Source organism: Gallus gallus, chromosome 10, assembly GCF_016699485.2.
Source record: "Gallus gallus isolate bGalGal1 chromosome 10, bGalGal1.mat.broiler.GRCg7b, whole genome shotgun sequence".
NCBI lineage: Eukaryota > Metazoa > Chordata > Aves > Galliformes > Phasianidae > Gallus > Gallus gallus.
Genome location: NC_052541.1, coordinates 3072239 through 3093162, shown reverse-complemented (window position 1 = coordinate 3093162; position 20924 = coordinate 3072239). Strand labels below are relative to the sequence as shown.

Sequence of the window (20924 nt, the reverse complement as noted above, 5' to 3'; positions counted from 1 at the left end):
CGAGCACCTCCTTTAAGAGATGATCACCGCCCCACGTAAAAAGGTGCTTAATTTTTATGCCAAAGACATAAAACAATGCAACTTCTGATGGGCAGCAACAAAAAAGTCTGCTTTTTGAAATAGGCAGAGCTTCCACGGGACAAATCCTTACAGTGGGAAGGCAGACTGCATCCTCCAAGAGTTAACATGAGCGATAAGCATTGGTCTTTCCACTGTAATCCCAAGCCAAAATACTGACAATCATGATACACAATCTTCTAGCAATCCCAGCCCAACTGCAAAGATTAAAACATGCCAACAGCCTGCACAACACAAGGCCCCTCGTACGGCGCAGCACGCACATGCTGTTCCGCCCTCAGACCCATCAGCTGCAACTGCAGGCGGTTGCAAACAAAACTCATTAGAACTTGTTAGTAAAGGAGAAGGAAACGGCACCACTTCAAATAGCTGTAGCCTTTAATCAGCATTACCATTTGTGTTCATTTTTAGTACCGTGCATAGCAATGGTGTGAAGAACATTCCACGTGCCCCGAGCAGATCCACATGAAAGAGTTAACCTACGGGAACTTCAGAGCAGAGCACGTATGAAATTAAAGCGGCGAAAAGGCTCTTTAAGTCGATGAGAATTAAACTGAAGACCTACTCAGGTAGTTGCTGTGAGTTACGTACGTACCCGCGTCCCTCAGTAAGGGAGTTTGCTTTCGGAAGAGAGAGCTTCTATCAGCTGTGAAGCTCTGCCATGGCCGCCCAGCAGGACTACCCGGCTCCAAGGCATTGCTTGGTATCGACTGGTGCGGTACAGAGCAGACTCATTCTCCATACCAGACGCATGCAAGCACATACGCTGACCCTCAGCTCAAAAGCGTTCTGCCAAACAACGTAAACCAACAGCGCCAAGGAAGAAAGGAAAAAAAAAAACCAACTCACCCACTGTACTCACTCACACAATTCCCCATTAAAGGAAATTCTTTCAGGGCCTTCTTGAGTCTTTTAATCATGTCTTGAAACTCTGGCGAGCCATTGATTCCACAGTGTTCTGATGCGCTACAAGTTGTGCAAGCTGTGAGCAACAGGCTGAACTCTGCACAGAGTGATACACCTACTGCACCTTCATGTTTACCTTCGGGGGTTGGCCCAGGGACTTGCCAGGGCGCCCCAGGAGAGCGCTGAGTTACAGCCCTGCCTTCTTAACTCTTCCGCTGCTTCCGTGCGTGGAAAGCAGGTCACAAGCTACTGCATCAGGGGTTTGGTATGACAGCTATGGTCTTAGTCACGTTAATTAGCTAAGGAAAAGCAGGTTCGGATTTCAGCTGGGGTCTGAAGAACTTAGGCGAGCCCACTGTTAAAAGTAAGCGAACATCTTGAGCTGGTATTCCAACCCGTTTTAGTGTCCAAACCAAATGCACACTAAATTGCAGCAAGGAGATGTCAAGACGTGAAGTCTGCGAGGAAATGTTTCCCTGTAACTTAACAGTGATGAGAGAGAGATCCTGAGAGATGAAGCATACGTACGCTGACTCAACGAGCAAAAAGCCAGCCTGTAATCATCCCTGCCATCACACAGGGGGAACAGAAGGGGAAAACCTCCTCGCTCATTAGGCTCCAAGAACCAAAGGCACGACTGCTTTTGCTTTGTGCAGTTGTCCAAACAGTTAAAAGTATATTAGCGTCCAAGAAAAGTAGAGCTGAGCATCTGATAAACAAACTGCTCTTTGAGATCAGGACCACTAAAGCCTGATTTTTTTATAAATCCATACATTCTTGTTGACTGCAAGTGATACTGAAAGCTATCCCCTTATTTGGGATATTTATGGATATTTTGCCAGGGTGGATTCTTTGATGCCTTGCGTAAGAGCACATATTTAGCTGCTGCCATAGAGGGTGCAGCCTCCTCTGCCCGAGCCCTTTTACTGCTCCCTGCTTCATTTCATAAACAGACTTCACAGGAAATGAATTACTTCCCTTATAGAGCTCCGCTCCTCAGGCACACAGGGCAAAAGCCAGACGACTGTGTTAACGGAGGGAGGAGCCCTCCATGCACAGCCAGCACGTGTTTTCCCAACAACCTGAAATTATGCATGGCAAAAAAGCCTGACACAGCAATGAGTGTCCTTCAGATAACACGTTACTGAAATCATATACTTGAGATTTGCACGTGTACAAGCTCAAAACTGTTTCAAAAGCAGCTTCCTACAGGGTCAAACGCCTCTGCTTTTCCCTCGGCTTATCCTGCTCTACAGCTTCTGCATGATGATGTGGTCTGACCTGCCTCAGCCTCCTGGGAACAGGAAATGCGTTACTTTCTATAGGGACAGTGGCACTGCAGCTATTGTGCGACCCACATCTTGCCCTGCTCAGTGCAGGCCTTCTCCATCAGCGATGATTAACAGCAATGAATACGCGGCAGACAAAGAAGTGAGTGATTCTGGGAGTGCAGCACTTGTGTGCCTGGGTCAGACCCAGAGGTCAAGCTGAGGGACAGCAGTCCTGTGTAAGGCAGCCCTTGTGTCCGAGCAGCAGGAATTAGTGACAGAAGCACAGCTAAGAGCTGATGTGGCCCTGCACTCAGCTGAGACTCCAACTATTTTGATGTCCACTCCTCCCCAGTGGATATCAGCAAAGCAATAACCCACTGTACTCACACAGTTTGAGAGGAGAGAGCCTGACAAGAAAGATGACTTGGTTTTACACAAAAAGCCTGAGGAACTTGTAGATACATTTAGTTTCAGGGAGATCCTTAGCAGTTTTAAGCTAACAAAGCTAAACCAAAGCCTAAATTTACTGGCTAATGCTTGAGGAAAAATGCAGAGAGGTTAATGGTTTGGAGGTGGTCAAAGGCCAACTTACACCGAAACCTCCATTCTGAGCACATACCACCTTATCTCTGCAAATCACAGTTCTCTGTGGGTACAGAAAATCCCTTCCAGTGCCTCGTGCACTTCAGTTTTCATCACTGCCATGTGGCAGCCACAGCCACTTCGGAGGAAGCCGAAAGCAGCTTTACAACTGGCAATCCACGACAGCTAAGCCATAAAGTTTATTCCCAGTCCTTATTATTGAGAAGTTAGCTTACTCCTCAAGCATGAGAATTGGTACTCATTTATTATTATTTTTAACAGTCTTTGTAATGCAATGTTTGCATGGATAATGGGAATGCATTTCCTGATCCAGCAGAGACGTCCTGCTAAGCTCTTTAGTGTCAGTGAAACTCGATGGCAATGAGCTCCACAGATTAACTGTGCATTACAAAAATCACTTTCCTTTGGCCATTTTTTACGTTTTCAGTCTTTCCATTTTACAGACTGCATTAGAGGAGGTAAGAACAATAACACACAATTTTCCATTTATCAATAAGAATTTGTAAAATAACGAACGATAATCATAGAACGGCTTAGATGGAAAGGGACCTTAAAGATCACCCAGCAGCAACCCCTTTGCCATGGGCAGGGTTGCCAGCCACGAGACCAGGCTGCCCAGGATCCCACCCAACCTGGCACAACACCTTACACTTGGCCTGTTAAAACTTCACTTGATTCACGTGAACCCACTTTTCAAGCCTGTCCAGGCTCCTCTGAATGACATCCCATCCTTCCATTGTGTCAGCTGCACCACACAGCAAACTCAACATAAAAGGTTTTGGGTTCATATGACAGCCTTTCCTTAACACCAGTGCAAGTGGTCCTGTAAAGTGGGGAAGAATTCCTCACAAGTTTGAATTACAGACCTACTGTGGTTTTAAAACCACATTTCTTCTTCTTGAATGGCTTCTGAATCACCTGAATCACCTGTGGAATCTGCAGGACAGGATCAATGACAATGAGAAAATGGGATGCGATAGTGATGATTATTCCTGCCTATCTCTGGACCTTAATATAGCCCTACATTTTCAAAGACCAGCAGCTCCAGTTGTGTTTTTACTGGGTAATCTGTTACATTTCCTGGCTCTTGATCCAATAAATCAAGCTAGTCTATGTGTAAGCCCTATTCCCTATGCTGTTCAGCTTCACAAAGTCCAGACCGCGGATGATGCGTGCTGTGGCACAGCCTACCATCCCAGTTACTTTTATTTTTTTCCTTACTTAACAGTGATGGAACAAAAGCAGCTGAAAATCTATGGAAGAGCAAACCCATATGGAGCCCTTTAAGTCTTGGTGGTGTAAATCACCTCACCAGAGTTGTCTTTCTCAACTACGTAAATGTGGAAATTCGATTCCCAATTCGGATTGTTGGTGTAACATTGGCTTACTGTAATTTAAAGCAAACAGCCTGACCAATATTCAGCAACCTCAAGACAATCGACACATCAAAAAGCATCTACGGATCCCTCACTGTCCTCTGATACCTACAGAACTCATTGAAATGCCCAGTAAACTTCCCACAGGCTCTTTTTTGATGAAAATAGCCTTAAAGAAACCCAAATTGTTGATGTAGAAATATGCTTTTTAAGGAAAACATTCAAAACAAATCTTCAAAACATATACAACCATGGACATAACGGGCATTTCACTCATCTCAAAAGATAATAACAACAACAGGGGTCTTTTGTAGCTATGGGCCAAGAAGACTCGTGTCCGTTGATTGTTAGCCTAGATCCAAATCCTTTTGACCATCATCTTAGGAGCGAGGTTAGTAATCCCAGCTTCAGCTATGAAGAAATGCTTTCTTACCTAAACCAGAATGGAAAGAATACACAGACCTCACTACTTGAAATATTTCAGTAAACATACAGTTCTATCTTCAGTTTATCCAACTCTGGCCCATAGAGACTGCAAAGGAAAATCAGGAGTGACTTGTAGCTCTGAAAGGAAACTACTCAGCTTAATACAGAACCGGAATGGAAATGGCTGCACACAATTCACCCGCACCTCAATTTATAGGATGCTGCAATCTACAAACAGGGCTGAACGATTTTAGTTCAGTTCTGATGTGGTTTATGAAGATGGGAAAGGAAGAATCAGAAGGCAGAGCTGCAGTTTTCTTTCAGGAAATGGCTCAATCTAAAAAGCTGCTACTGGGTGTAAGCAATGATCTCTCAACGAGAGAAGAAACTTTATCTTGGGAAACTCCCACAGCAAGGTTCTGATCCATCAGATAACCGAGCCTTTCAAGAAGCAGAAAGATGGCTTGGTTTTGTTTTTCAAACTTCTGTGTGGATTCCACCTCCATTGCTTACAATGGCCGGGGCCAAAGATGCTGTCCTGTTGTCCTTTTCGAGGTCAGCGCTAGCTTTTGCCCAAGAACGCCTGCTGCACACACACAGAAAAGCCCCACAAGAGGTCTGAGAACACCTGGTTTCCATTCCATTACAATGTGGCTGACGTGATTGCTGATTTTCAGCAAAATCTAATCCAGCTACAGTTTTTTGGCGTAAGTATTACATTAGCATTTGCCTTCTCCTTTGGAACCACCCTATATGCAGGCTGGCTTGAAACAGAAACACCACCACAAGGATAAAATCACACCAAGTTCTTTCATACAGTTTTCCCAAACAACTGTGTATTTTGCCAATGCTGTTCAAAGGATGAAATGACTTTTCTTGGTGATAACTTTAAATACCTCCAGACAGCCCTGCTTTGTGGTTATCTTATCAATCTCTACCAGCTTTGTAATCCATTTAAAAGTAAGAAATACTGTGCATTTATTTAATTTGCTTTCAAGACCCCCCAGTAATTTGACATTTTTAAAGCTTATCTTATTTTCCAGGTCATCAGTTTGTTTTTTTTCAGTGACTTTACTGTTGTTGGCATTCTCAGAAACACGTCACGTTTGTTGTCTGCTATCTTCCTATCTTCCATTTCCCTCTAAGCCTCTGCAAGCTTAACCAAAAATCTTAAATATCTTTTCCAAGCACGTATCTTGGCCTGAATTAGCACTAACCTTTCACAAACATCTGAGGAGTTAACACAAAACAAGTACAGCATTATCTGTAAAGACTCCTGTTTGGGTGAAAATGGAAGCTGACAGCCCTGATCCTCACCTACTGGAATATTAAAAGGAAAAGCCAAAACTCTTAAACAGAATTCCTCATTTATTGGGCAGTATTAGGCTTCTCTGTCTGTAACCGTATTAAAAATTTATCAGGCTAGCAAAAAAAATAACTGAAAATGAAGACACCCGCTGCCCAGTGTTCTTCTAACCACTGCAGTATTTCAGTGTATTTCCTTTCTGAAACCACAGAACAGTATCATTAGAAAGAAGACGTTTCAATTCTAATGTTTGGGAAATTCTGATGGCCACCAGGGAAAACTGCTTTTTTGCCTACATCACCATGGCGTGCAGAAAGATGAAAAGCAATAACGCTTTTGGAATAAGATAGGACGGAATGACCACCTGCCTTCAACACTATGGGTCCAAGGGACTCCAGCAAGTGCAAAAGCACAAAGCAGGAGAACAGCACCATCTCTAGGGTAGTCTAAGAACAGGTGCCAGCAGTGCGTGCAGCCCTTAGCCTTTTACTGCAGGTTACCCCCGAGATAAGCAGCACTTCTTGGATCATCTCCCCAGTCTGCTCACCAGAGGTGACCATGCCAATTATTCTGGTGGCACATGGAAGGAACTGAACCTCCTGATGACAATGCATTTGGTAAGGCTGCTGACGTGATACTGACACAAGGTCACCTCCTGCAGAAGATAATGGAAGAGGTGGGTTCCTCTAAAGGGACCACTGAAGGCACAAAGCTCTCTGATGCAACTGGTTCTCTAAAGCTGCTTATTTCTCCCATTTAATTTAACGTAGATCAGACTCCTGTGAAGAGTTATTCCAGCCTGGGTACATTCCCCATTGTCTTCAGCCTTAAACTACAGCATGCACCGTATCTGGGGGGAATTGCTTCAGATTCAAATCTGCCGAATCCAGCCTTATATCACACTATGCTAAACTTTATCACCGCCTTACATTACAAACCCCAAGGCTTTCCAGGTCTGATGGAAGGCAATCTGAGAAGTAGTGCTGCCCTCCATGAGGACACCATACAGCTCTTCCCAATTGTGATCCAAAAAGACTTAACCCCGCTCGATGCGATGGTCACTGCTGGTCAGCTAAGACCTATTTATTTCACTTCAAGGCAAACAACCATCAGCTTACAGTAAGCTGAAGTAAACTGTGCTCACACAGGGACTTCTGTTAGCTTAAGTCAATTTGCAAACCATTTTAAATCTAAAATCACTGTAATTTTCTTTAACAGATAAGGCAGTAAAGGAGGAAAAACCACAAAAAGGCACTGCCATTATGCAGTTATTTTGGGAGGCTCACACATGTAAGTCACAAAGCTTATAGAATGATCCATTTCCTACCATTAGGCTATTGCTTCAATGAATAATGCAAACGTGAAGTTATTTTGGAACTGATTTGTATAATCAGTAACTTTGGAAGACCTGCTCTAATACATCCATGGCTGTGCTCTGCACTCAGAGAGATGCAAACTACACCCACACGATGGACTGCAACAAACAGCTCCAGCCCCACTAAATTCTGCATGGCAAAGAACTCTGTGATGTGTTGAGAACAGTATCTGGAAATGTTCTGATCTGTGTCACGTTCTGACACAGCCGAAGCAGCACGTGTGTCCTTGGTGGGGGAATAAACCACAACCTGAGCCATTCACATACCAGGAATTTATAGGAGTAAAACAAGTAACCTGGTCAAACACTCTCAAACAAAACAAAATATGATTTTCGTAAACAATGATTAAGAAAAATGCAAAAAGAGATCACTGAACAAAATTGTTGGGCAAAAAAAAAAAGAAGCAGTGGGCTCTGCCGAATGCAACACAGCTGGGGGGCAAAGTATACTACCTGCTAAAGGCCCCGTAGAAGGTAGATTGCTTATTTTACAGATAATTTCCTTCTCTGATTACTTTTCACATGGCTTCTTTCTGGAGCATGGCAGAGATGCTGCAATGTCGTATCAAGTTAATTAGCATCTCTTGTTATCGCGCCTATACGAGATAAAGTTAGCACACCACCTTTTATGTCTCACAGAGCTTTTATCTCTCGTTTTCAATAGCTGCCTTCTATTTCGGCGGAGGAATTCTTTAGCTCTTCTACAACATAAGAATCATTCCTTCAACTAGAAATCCAAGAAAATGGATCAGACTCAATGTAAGATGGCAATCACACTGCATTAGCAGACCTGCAAACATGAGCACCAAGCAGTAGGCACTGTCCTGGTAATTTTTTTCTTACTGCTAACTGATACCACGCAAAGATTTTTAGAATATGCTTGAAGATACCTAAAATTATTATGTTTTGAGAAATGTACACAATGTAATAAAACCCCTCGTTTCTTCCCTGCTTGCTAGCATGCACAGTACAGTTTACAACTGAATGAGTAAAAAAGAAAGGACGGTTACCTGGGGATTTTCTTCAGGATCTGAGGTGGTGATGGATGGCTCGTTATTTTCTGCTCAGGGCTCTCCGGAGACTTCTCCTGTGTTTCCCCTTTGTCTTTTGCAAGTACATCTGCGATAGCAGACTCCACTCCGCTCTTGTACTGATGGTCAGCCTTCGGTTCGGTTTGCGTTGGTTCACACCTGTACATGAAAACAATTGACGGCTTCTCACTGGAGTCTGATTTCGCCTCGCTGAACCAGTGATGCCGTTGAACCGGAGGAGGGGGGAGCATGTGTATGACGGTTCCATCCAGGCCCACCAGTTTCCCTTTCTCTCTTTCCTTCTCTCTGTCTTCCTCGTCATCGGTTTTTCTGCGGCGGAAGAAGCTCTTAAACGATATCCAACGTTTGGGTTTGGCATCAGCAGCTCGCCGGACTTCGGAGTGCAGGATCGACTCCGCCTCTGTCGACCTGGTGGGACTGTTGGGTTTGGCCCAGTTGCTGAAATGCCTTTGCAGCAGATTACTCGCGTGATAGGGTGACGACGTGGAGCGCGGAGGAGGGAACGGTGGTGCTTGTTCTGTTTTGGGACTTGTGGCATTCGGGGTGCCTCTCACTGGCTTTGGAGAGTTGGTGGCAACTGGCTGTGAGGCTGCGTCTTTCTGCAATTTAATGGCAGTGCTTTCCGTGGTCTTGGATGACTCTACTTCAGACTGTGATGTAAACAGAGATTTAGGTCGTACTAGGGTGCTTTTAGCAGCATCTGCGTCAGGAGGTAAGGAATACAGCTCTTCTGCACTGCAAGACTTGGGCCCGGCCTGCGGCGTTTCTGGAGGAGACTGTGGAGGCTGGATGGAAGCCACGATCTGTGAAAGCACCGTGCTTGCATTCTCTCTGCTGCTGCTGCCAGTGGGAGCAGAAGCCTCCGGGGTCACATCTGCAGGCTCTTGTGCTGTCTTCTGAATTCTCGGTGGGGAGTTGTGGTCGGAACTATGACTTCTCTGTGGTGATCTCTGACTTTTACCGAGACAGCTGTTAAACTCTTGCACCTTCTGAGCCACAGAACCGAGTCTACATTCAGTGCTATTCGTCACCCCCTTTGCTTCAGCAGGTTTGCCTCCTATGGCTTCAGACATTTTGTTTTCTGTCTCTATTTCTTCATACGTGTGACTTATTACACTGGTAGTTTTGTCTTTGATAGACAGCTCTCTGCTGGTCCCTAGAAAACTTTTGTAGATAGCCAGGTTATCATAAGCATTTGGATTGATTACAATAGGAACTTTAATGGCATTTTTGGAACTCTTAGCATAAGTGGGCTCATCATGAATGATAATGGGAAAAGGTGGCATGCCAGCATTATTATAGCTGTTGAATTTTATCTCGGATAAATTGGGAGACTTAACTGGGATCGTTTTAGAAGAAACGTTTGTAGCTGTAGGCGAAGTAGGAGCTGACTTGTGGCTTGTCTTCCTGGGAGGAACAGAAGGTCCAGAGCTGTTAGCAACTAACTCCACCTTTGGTATCTTCTGTCTTGGACTAGTACTAGAAGTCCACACTTCCTGGTATCTGATTGCACTGGATTTTTTCAGATTGGCGTTGACTCGTGCAGGTGATGCTGCAGAGGATTTAATAGGTGTGCCTGGGGTTACCGGCGAACTTGGGTTAGATGATGTGTTTTTGGCTTCTGAGGTTTCAGTCTGACTCTCCTTACATTCATTAGTCATGGCTGCTGATACATCCACTACGGTGTATGGCTTGCAAACTGGCTGTTCCATATTCACCACTCGGTAAGGTTTAGCTTGCTCTTCCACAGGCACCAGATTTATAGTTACTGCTTGACCGCTAACATCCGAGGAACTTTTATTCTCTTGTTTATCAGTCTGCACAGCAATCTTGCCATCCTTCTCTTCCAGTCGAAGAGCAAGGATGGCTTTGTGGGTTTCTAGACTCTTTGGGACATTCCTGGAAGCTTTTGACACATCCTTCACTTGTTGACTATCACAGAGACTTTCATATTCTGGTTCAATCGACTTGATGTCCTGGGGAGTACTAGGAGATAATCCTCCATTACAGAGCTTCTGTGAAGAGCTGCTGGCTGTTCCAGAACGAGACTCTTCTGTCAAAGAAGAATCGGGAGATGTAGAATCAGAAGATACCATGCTCTGCATGCTCTCTTGCCCATACAGAATCACAGTCTCTTCCCCATAACCATTTAAGATTTCATCGTAGCTGTCGTCATAATCTACAGCACAGATCCGCTGCAGAGACTTGTTTCTCAGAGGCACGGTATTCCATTTTTTGTCAACACAGAACTGGACAGGAGATAGAGTGTTAGCTCTAAAATTAGCAAAGCGAGGTTGGCCCCTCATCCGAATTTCCATTGCTAGCAACTCTTCATCACTTTCATCCCAGCTCTCATGCTCTTCCTGCATGCTGCCAAAAAACGCATCATCCTCACTCTCATCTCCGCTGGAGAATTCTGGGTAACAGAAACGCCCGCCTTCATTACTTATGACCTCAGTGCTCCCACTCAGAACAACGTGCTTACTGTGAGAATCCTTCATTCCACCCATCATGCAGCTTGGAGGAATCTTTCTTTCTAACGATCTCTTATAACAATTATTTATTCTCCCCAAGAAGGTTTCTCTCGAGTTCATTTCACTTCCAGCCAGCTGAGGTGCGGTATCCAAACCTGCGATCTCCTTCAAAACCTCTGTCAGTCCGTTATTATTATTATTTGGTATCTTCCCTACACCATCGCTGCTGCCGTAAGGCCTAGGAACATGGCTGTAGCCCTCAATTTCATCTTCATTATTATTGTTCAGTGGTTTTTTGTGCAAGACAGCTTTGTTTCGGTTCCAACCCGCGGGCACCGATTTATTCTCGCAGTGATCCGGCGTGCCGATTTCCCCACACACGCCCTGCCCGTCTGCTACCATCATGGTGGGCTTCACAGCTATCGTGGGCTTCTTTGCCACGGGCGGTCGGAAACTGGCCGTGTTTCTGCCACGCTGGCTGTTACTTTGGTTTGCATTGGTTTTCAGATTGTCACGTGAGAGGGTTTTCTTTTCAGACACCGGGGGTAGCTGATGCAAGCTTTTTGGCTTAAAGCAGTTCTTACATTCACCAGGTTTCCAGACGTGCTCAGTGAAGGTGTTGCAAGCAGACATTTTCCCAGAGCTCAGCGCGGGATGCCGTGCTGTTCAGTGCATGGTAAGAACTTCGCCGTGCGTTTCCTCTCTGTTCACCTGGTATGGGTACTGTTCTGAGCAGCGATCATTCTGAAACACGAAGGAGAACGGGGACAAGAATGGGTAAAACAGGTCGGTTGTTGTATCTGCTATTTCTAAAGGTGGTGAACAACGACTCAGAACAACCCAGGGGCCTTTTGCTGATCTTAGCTCTTTTGACTCAGATTTACAAACCCGCTCAAATGAAAGGCAAAAAAAAAAAAAGTTGCAATTATCATTCTTCTCAGACACGAAGAATTAAAACTTTGGCAGCTACGTCCTGCATTACCCAGAGCAGAGAAAGAGAGAAATGGCAATGACTGAGAACACAGAGTAATTCTCTTGACAAGTTCAGGACCATTGACCTTTATTTTTTACACAATAAATCAAATGCTGGGAAGAGGATATAAAACCAAGGATTAGTGCAAATTGCCTCCAACATAACCGCTTAAATATGGCACAAGAAAGTAATAGTATGCTTTACTCTCAAATGCAATTTAGATTGTTTTAGCTTCAAATGTGAATGAGCTCAACTTAAGTGGCGAAATATGTCTGAGCAATTCCAAACTCAGCCATTTTAGCACTTTTTTCAGCAGTCAATTTAGAACTGGACAGATGCTTTGTTTGACAAGGCAGGCTGGAGTGCTGTGCTGGAAAATCAGATAAAAAAATGCTGGGGCAATCTTTCTGAAAAGTCACTGCTTATTCTCCTCCAGCTTGCAATGCTGGCAATACGACGTTCCGACATCCTCCAAACAAAGCTATGGATTTCCAGTCTCTGATTTGTTTTGCACATCGTTTCTCCACCTGACACCCATCCTTGCCCTCCCCAGTTATGCATTCATTTCCCAGTGAGTTCCCCTCTTTCTCTGATTTCCTGACACTGCCGGCCTTGGGGGAAAACTGAGCACGACTGTCCTATTTTACAGCCATTGGAGCATCCTGGCTGTGAGAGTTTATGAATGAATGCCTGAAGACTTTAAGCCCTCAAAGCCTGTCTGGTCCCCTCCTCATTGTGGCATAACTCAAACACGAGCGGGGACGTTTCACTGACGTGCCAGAATCCATGTCTGTAGCTGCTTCTCTAAACACAGGCACTGAAAAAGCAGTGATTTTACAGTTGCACATGCTTTGGTGAAAACAAACACAGGTACATCAAAAGCGTAATAATAAACACGTAGTTAGTGATGCAGCTCTCTCCACAGCCAGTGGCTTTTCAGCGGGCAGCAGGACAGCTGTGCTGCACTCTCCACGGCCACAACTGGTTTCCATCAGTGCAGCACACAACAGTAGCCATGTGTCACACCGACACTGGCGTGACTTTGTCAGTCTCCTCACGTCGCGCTGTGATTTGGCACAGGGCTGCCCTGCGCCGCAGAGCTGAAAGAGCAGCGCTGTTCCAACGGCAGATGGGGCTGCAGTCTAACTGTAGTACAGCACAGCGCCCTCACACACACGCTACCACAGCCATCATATTTCATACGCCGACTAAATAGGTTTCCAGACACAGCTTTTGGCCAGAAAGTCAGTGCCAAAAGCTTCCTCTACATGACCTAACACAGAAAGCCTGCCAGACTGAGCTCTGCCCAGCCTTCAGCCCCTGTTTTATCTACGTGCTGAGGGAAATGCCTCTGTACTGCTCTCAACACCTTGCAAGCCTGCGTCCTGCAACCAGAAAAACTGCATTCAGAAAAAAACTGCATTCTGCCAAAATACGAGAGAGAATGCTGGAATTTTATACCCTAGCTAACGCCTTCTTTTCGTGTATTTAACAAATATAAGGAGAAAAAGTTGCGCTAATTGGAACATTTTCTTGGAAAATATCTTTCTCCATTACAGGAGATCTCCAAGAAGACCATCTACTCAAAAAGATTAGTGCAGGTGAGTAGTTTTCACCATTTAACTGGCAATATTATTTCTCAGGAATGGCATGAATTGCACTCGCTCTGCAATCCTATCACAACACAGGCACTTTTATGGCCTGCTAGGCAATGCTTTTCCTGCTAATAACACTGGGTGAAATGAGAAAGCATTGTAGTATTGCACACCCTCATAGACATTTTGCTCATGTTTTCCTGCTGGCCGTTCTCACTCCCATTTGCTCAGATGCACTGATATGGCTCAGCTCCCCTGCCATCCACATGGGTGCTAGGTAGAAGGCGTGCATGTGAACCACACGTGTGTCAATGCAGACACACCACGAGTATGCAGGAGTTACATAAGCCACGTTAGATCTTTCAGATCTCTTGCCCTTCAGCACCAAATGGGAATGGACTGAACACAGCTGTGTGCTCTAACGGGACTCCTGCCAGGCAGGAGCTGCTGCCTGCCCCACGAGGGGTTCCAGGACGAGCAGCTCCTATAAGCTGCTCTGCCACTGCAAAGAGGAAATGTGCATCTTCAGACAAGAGGAAATGTCTGCTAAGTAAAAAACAAAACCAAAACCAAAAGCAAACAAAAGAATTTCAACACTGAGCTCTTTCCATACTTTGAAACCAGAAGCGCTCCTATGCTATTACAGATGAAGTTCACATTGACCTTTATAGGTGCAAAGAGGTATTGCACTCTTTTCAACTGCAGGCATCTTCTTCTGGTGCTTCCCTTTCCCTTGAAAGACAACCAATGCATTTCTATTCCAATGACAGAATTGCTACTGTGAGCGATAATGACGATGTGAGCGATTACGAGTGAAATGAATGAGATCTTCCTTCAACGCAAATAAAACCTGTAACATTCTTCACACGTTCAGGATATGGCTCCCGTGGCTGCTAACAGCTGCAGCTGGACAGGGGGCAGCAGAGCCTGCTGAAGGCAATGAGAACACATACAAATGCATGAAAAACATTCCTCCGCTGTGACATCCCGACGTGGTTCGTCTCCACCCTACTCCTCAGAGCTGAGAAGGCCATGAGGAGATCCAGGCAGTCCCACGTGAGACCTCCTGAGCTCCACGGGGCTGCTGGTATCTCTGCTGCTGTGATGACAGCCCTTCCCATGGCTGAGGGATGGGAATGTGCACACTGCAGAGCCAGAAAAAAGCCCTCAGGTGTTCAATACGAAGCAGCATTAGGCTTCTAAAGTGTTAACAGTACATATGTTGCACGTGTCATCCTGCACTTCAAAGCTTTTTATTGAAGCTGATAAACACAGGTACTTGCAACTTTTACCCAGAAACAGCAGCACGATGATGTTCAGCAGCAAACATTCACCAAGCCACTCAGTGCCAGGAACGAGAGCAGACAGACAGACAGTTCAGCTGCGGTACCACAGCCAGCACTGATCTCGGTACTTCCTTCACCAGGTGCTTGGGTCAGCACTGAGAGGCTTAGAGGCTAAATCACTCCGCGTACGAATGAGAAACAACGCCACTTGTTTCAGCAGCTGCACGCAGGAGAGCTCAGCCCGGCCCTGTTGAGTTGATATAAAACAAAGAGCAATACCAAAACGTATTTCACTTTCCAGGTCAGAGTCAGAGGACGCCAGGTTTGGAGCTGCAGTGCAGACACGGAGCAGCCCCAGCTCAGGCGTCTTCCCCATCAGGAATGGAACCTTGCACACAAATGCAGCGGTATTTCTGTGTCTCTCATCTGTTGACATCATCTTTGCCGAGTGCACACAGCTAGCAATAAACATGCATTTGGAGCAGTTTCCCTTTGTTCTAAGTGATTTCAGGCTGGCGGCTCTCCCTTACATGCATGCCGGCTGAATCACGATGAAGGCCTTCTCCAGTAATACTTTACACTAACATAATCCAATTAAAAGGAACTTAATTGGTGTGCAACATTCCCTACAATTTCAACATTTTAAAAATGAATAGTCTCAGTAAGTACCAGATGGTGACATGCACTAATTAATCAGGCCTGCTCCATGAATGAGCGTATTAAAATGAAGGCACCTATTAGACATGTGTTTTCAATGCTGTATGCTGCAAAACCTCCCCTTAAATGAATGCCTACTCCATTACTGAGCAATACATACGTGCGTGCATTTGGTCTCAAATCAGTGGATATTTGGGATAGGTTTCCTTCTCTGCTGTTTCTTTAACTTCAGGCCACTCATAAGAACGGGCCCATGGTTTTTTTGCCACACGATGAATCACACTGATGAGGCTCTGTAAGAGGCAGCAGCCCACTGTACTGCTGGCAAACGACCCAGTGAGCTCTCACCACTGACAGGCATGTCCTCAACCTGAAATATCAGCGAGGGGAATCCAGGCTGGGCTTCCTCTGCATGAGCACACCACGAAACCACCACGGCTTTGTGGCTGCGCCTGAAGTGCTTGCAGGGATCTGGACAGCCACTGATCATCACACAGCGCTGCACGTTAAACCTCAGACTGAAGTGGCAGTTGTTCTTCTCAGTGTCTGATCTATATATATATATATATCCAAACATAATCAAAAACACTTTAAGGATCTTGAGGAAGAAGCCCCGAAATGTTCCAACCTCGTGCCCCATCTCCTGCCTGTTGGCTGGGGCAGCCAGCACAGACAACTGGCACTACAGACGTGACATCTGCCAACGAGGCTGCTTCCTCCTTCATGCTGACAAAACAAAGCACACACAAAAAAAAAACATCAACCCCAAACCAAAGAACCTTCTCTAATTTTACATCCTTTGTTCAGCTTCAAAGGAAACCCAATTCCACGCGAAGCTAACGGCAACATCTGCTCTGTACAGGGAGTGCAGCATGGAGAGCGGGGCGGACAGAAGTCAGGGTCCCCAGCTTACAGGCAGCACCCAGAAGCACTGTGCTCTGAATGACCTTGCAGCACTTATTGATGCAATTCAGATTAAGCAAAAACTATATGATAAGATGCTGTACAGCACTGCAGCGGGGTCTGGATATAAAGGCTAACATATCCACGTTTAAAGACGTGAGAAGTGCACAAAAGTGAAGGAGCACTGAACAAGGTAGACTTTGCAGCCAGGAACAGTGACTCAAGGTCTTACTCAAAGTCAGCACTTGGTGGAATGTAAAAGCACAGGACCCAGATTTTGTGACTCTGACGTGTGACACCACTCCCAGCCACAGCACGTCGTTTGCAGCAGGGATGCCAGGAAAGCATGTGAATGAAGCAATGGCACGATGGACTACCACAGTTTTATCCCCACAGTGGGCTAATATTCAGTGAGTATCTGATCACTGTTGTAGGAAGCCAGAGGTGTGCTCTGGCAGACTCTACAGGACGGAGACCCCAAGGAATGCCATGCATGGTCAGCATTTCTGGTAGGAAAGTTTGTTTCAGATACTATTTTCTTTTGGTCAGAACTGAGCTCACTGGTATCTGTTCAAGGACAGAAAATGACAGGTCTGCAGAAAACAATGAATCTCTGCTGGACATTAAAGAGGTAATGACCTTAACTTCAGGTCAACATAAACCACGAGGGCTGCTCCGAAAGTAATGCCTCCTATTTTATTATTTTGTCCCGCCGTGTCAGAGGTGGATGTTGCTGGTGTGGCAGCAGAGGTTGATATGCACAGCTAATGGTGGTGACTATGCTGAAAAAGTGTGTGTTCCAGCTGAGAATTTGTTCTATCAAATAGTTCTCTTTGTATTCCATGGAAACAGAACAGGCGGCGTTACTTTTGGAGCAGCCTATGTATAAAACTGCCAGCTTACTTCAGAACCAACCTGCGGCAGCACGGAGGGCACGCCATGGAGGCAGAGCACAACAGAGTCAATGCTGAACAAAGTTCTGTAAAAGAATAGTTGCAAAATTGCTGTGAGAATAGTATGAAACAATCAGGAAAACCACTGGGAGCTTTTCTTTTCTAACCTCCCATTCTGCGCTATCTCTCAGTTAAGAAGAGCTTAAATGACATTAATATTTCACAGAAGTGAGTGAAGGAAACCCTTGAATATTTTTTCCACCTAAAACCTGTAAGAAAAGAAACATGATAGAAATAACCAACGAACTGCAGCAGCAACCTGCCCTTGGCTACACGATCTGCGATGCTTCAGAAGAGAACAGGCATTTCTTCACAATTTACCTAACCCGAAGAGATAATGCCACGGAGCAGCGAAGAGGCAAGAAATATCCTCAGGATCAGCGCAGGTGATGTGATTAGATTCTGCATCATCACATTTACAACAGAAAAAAACAGTGAGGACAAGCTCTCACAGTTGGTTTTCAGGCCCAGGAGACCAACCAAGACATGTATTGAATACCAACTTCTACGTTCTGACAGGAACAGATTCTTACCTTGTGAGAACTGTTAACAGAATATTTTTCCTTTTGGAAAAATCATCTTTTTTCATTAACATACCCCAACTTTCCAATGACCGGCTATCATTCAGACAGCACTGCTGAGCATATTCTTTGGGGACGCTTGCCACCTGCACAGGAAATTAGCTTTCCTTTTCCTTCCCCCCCACACCCCAGCCAGCCAACCCTATAAATGCTGTTTACTGGGATGCCTAAAGGTGGCTGTGCACAACATCCCAAGATCTAGCAGCAAATTAAGGACATGCACAGAAGCACATCTGCTGAGATGAACTAGCATAACAATACTTGCAAAACACATCCTCAAGTTCAGGGTGTTTAAGTTTGTCTCAAATCTGTTCAAGAAAAGCTATGAGGATTAAGCGTAGCATTCGGAGGGGGCACTGTATGACTATACCTCCACCAATCTACCTACTGCTCTACTACTACGCTACTACTTCTACTTACTGATCCACGTCCCCTCCCCAGGCTTACTTGAAATCCTGCCCATTACCTATTTCTCCAGCTGCACATGAAAACATCTGCAATAGTAAACTTTACAAAACTGTTAAACTTCTTGTATTGCCAATAAACAGCAATGAACTGCCCAAAAAACACTGCACTGCTTCTGCAGCTACAAAAGCAGGTAATGGTTGTGATTAACCTTCTGCTGAGCACCGCTTGAAAACAAACCCGCCTGCGTTATTCCTGTGTTATTGAATCCATCCATTCTGCAACTGCAATTTACCTGAAATTCTCTTTCATGTACTACTGCAACTTATGGCTCCAAAATTCCCCGCAAAACCCCTGATGCAGCAAAACATGCTATTGCCAAGCACGCATCAGAGTAACTGCAGGGCAGCAAAATACAAAACAGGACCGAAAACAATTTTCAGGATCTACAAAGAAGTAGCCGAAGACAAAGCACTGTAGTATCAGAAGCAGATAAATAACTTACTGTTATTGATGGACCACAGCCATACTGTAAGAGGTTGGCTGGAATAAAGAAGATAAAATGCACTGCAGAAAAGCCACATGGCTACTTGCCATCAGTCACACGCCCCTCCCCAAGAGGCTTTTGATTTAATAAATACTTGAGAGAATTGTTTAAAAATAAAACCCTATCAAGTATTATAAAAAAAGAAAAAAAACACAAAGAACAAACAACGGAGATATTGAAAGGACCTGATAGATTAAGGGCAACAGCTCAGTGGGGCAGGACCGTGTGAAGCCAACAACTGGAGAACGTTGAGAACCCAGGGGCTGAGCTACAAAAGGGCTACATGGCCCCTTACCAAAGTGGTGCCTCAGTACAGCAATGGGCAAACCCAGTATGAGTGGGGCCAATGGGTAAACCCAGCATGAGTGGAATCAATGGGCAAACCCAATATGGGTGAGGCCAATGGGTAAACCCAGTTATGAGTGGAACCAATGGACGAACCCAATATGGGTGGGACCAATGGGTAAACCCAGTATGAGAGGGACTTCTTAATTTAAGACTTCCGTGGTGAAGACTTGCTCTTCTTCCTACTCGACCATGAGATAACGGGCAAAAAAGAAACAATACTTCTTATTTTTTTTAATAAGTTCTTAAAAATCACTACACTGCAGGACACGCCAATGGTGCCACAGAATGCACACAACAAGCAGCAGATTACACGCTTTCAGTGCAAGAAAATCAATGACATGATTCTCTGAATACTTCATTCAATTCTATTTATCACATCTCAGGAAGAAATACAGCACTGAAATAAACACACAAAGATATTTTCAGAGAAGAGAGGCCTTTCCTATTAAGTGAAACAAAAAAGACTGGGATAGTTTAGAATTGAGACTAATAAAATAACAGTATATCAATGATCCATCACATAAGGAAAGCAGACAGGGTGTTCTCATTCAGTCTTTCAGGGAACGAGAGCAACAAGCCCAGGAAGCTGCACATGTAGACCTGCAGAAAGGCAACCACTCTACACAAAATGCTTCCTGAAAGAAGATGGCACTGAAATCAAGAGGTCAGCTGGACTCAGCACTGAGGGCCATGGCTGGTGGGCACAGCGGGATGGGTTGGGGTTGGCCTTGGGGATCCTACAGATCTTTTCCAGCATTAACGATTCTATGATTTCCCCCTCCTTGTTTTGTAGCTCATAATTCAGGCTCATATCTCAGCCCTGGAAACATTTTTTTTTGTTCGTTTTCTTTTTTTTTTTTTTATGACAACATTCTCATGTTTGACAATGGAAAACAGAGGCCTCAGTCTACACTACTTGGGTCAGGTACCTTTACGCTACTCTAGCACACCTTTTGCAGATCCATAGCAGTATAATTATAAGGGTAAGGAAGACAGATGAAAGTCTTAGAAAAGATGAGTGCTCTTTGAATGCTGCCATACTGCAGGACAGAAAAATCAGGATAAGATGACAGAAATAATATGAAAGGGATTTCTCTCCACAACTAACCGAAGCAATTTAATTCTTGGGAAAAAAAAAAGAAAAAAAAGCATTACTTTGAAAATGCAGATAAATATAAAGCACGTACCAATATATCTCATTCACTGCTTGGTGCAGCAGGTGGCTACAAAGGCCTGAATCTTCATAAAAATTCCTTCAGTTTCCCATTCCAGAGTAACCGCCTCCTCCCACTGCCTTCCACTTGCTGCAGTCATTTTGTTTTGTTCTTTGCATCTATGATCAAAGAGAAACACTCTAATTTGAGTATTTCTTTGATAATCTTGAGAACCTAGCTACAGGTAATTTTCTGGTCATCAAAGACAGTTCAAGCAGCTCATTCTCACTTAGACTACTGCTCTAATCAGTGTGTCATTGATTCATCCCAATAAACTATTTTACCAGACGTGAAGAATGCGATAAATTGTCATCTGCAGCCATACGCCACAGCGGTGAGATGAGTGACGAGCTCTAAGTGAGGAGATTAAACATCACTGTTTGCTAATGCTGGTGTTAAAAAGAACAACAGTGGCACTCTAAGATGGATTTTCCTTTGTATCCTTAGATATTCTTATCGTTTGCCTAGAATCCATCCCCATAAAATGGGAAGCAACTGTTGATGAGAATGTTATTAGGGAGAAAAGCACCATCGCAGGTGACGTTTTATTCAGAAAAGGAACTGGCAGATACCAAAACGCTGTGCTCTTCAGCAT

At 44.7% G+C, this 20924-nt stretch overlaps 1 protein-coding gene and 1 long non-coding RNA gene across 14 annotated transcripts in view; one reads left to right on the top strand and one right to left on the bottom strand.

The window, feature by feature from the left end:
• Positions 1–20924, bottom strand: part of PEAK1 (pseudopodium enriched atypical kinase 1) — a 92267-nt gene that overhangs the window by 23118 nt on the left and 48225 nt on the right. For 6 of the 13 annotated variants that reach the window (XM_040706168.2, XM_040706171.2, XM_046898867.1 and 3 more), the window contains 2 exons: positions 8352–11611; positions 928–1044 (listed from right to left, as the gene is read on the bottom strand). In XM_040706168.2, the coding sequence (XP_040562102.1) occupies positions 928–1044; positions 8352–11500 (3266 nt within the window). In that variant the 5' untranslated portion in view covers positions 11501–11611. Of the gene's footprint in view, positions 1–927; positions 1045–8351; positions 11612–15538; positions 16105–17196; positions 17261–20302; positions 20449–20924 lie in introns of those variants that run through there. The other 7 variants (XM_046898865.1, XM_046898866.1, XM_046898868.1 and 4 more) reach the window with 6 other exon arrangements.
• On the top strand, positions 10871–15208 carry LOC121111653. The gene is made up of 4 exons (XR_005862860.2): positions 10871–11007; positions 11461–11543; positions 13400–13441; positions 15023–15208. It is a non-coding gene; the product is annotated as an uncharacterized LOC121111653 (long non-coding RNA).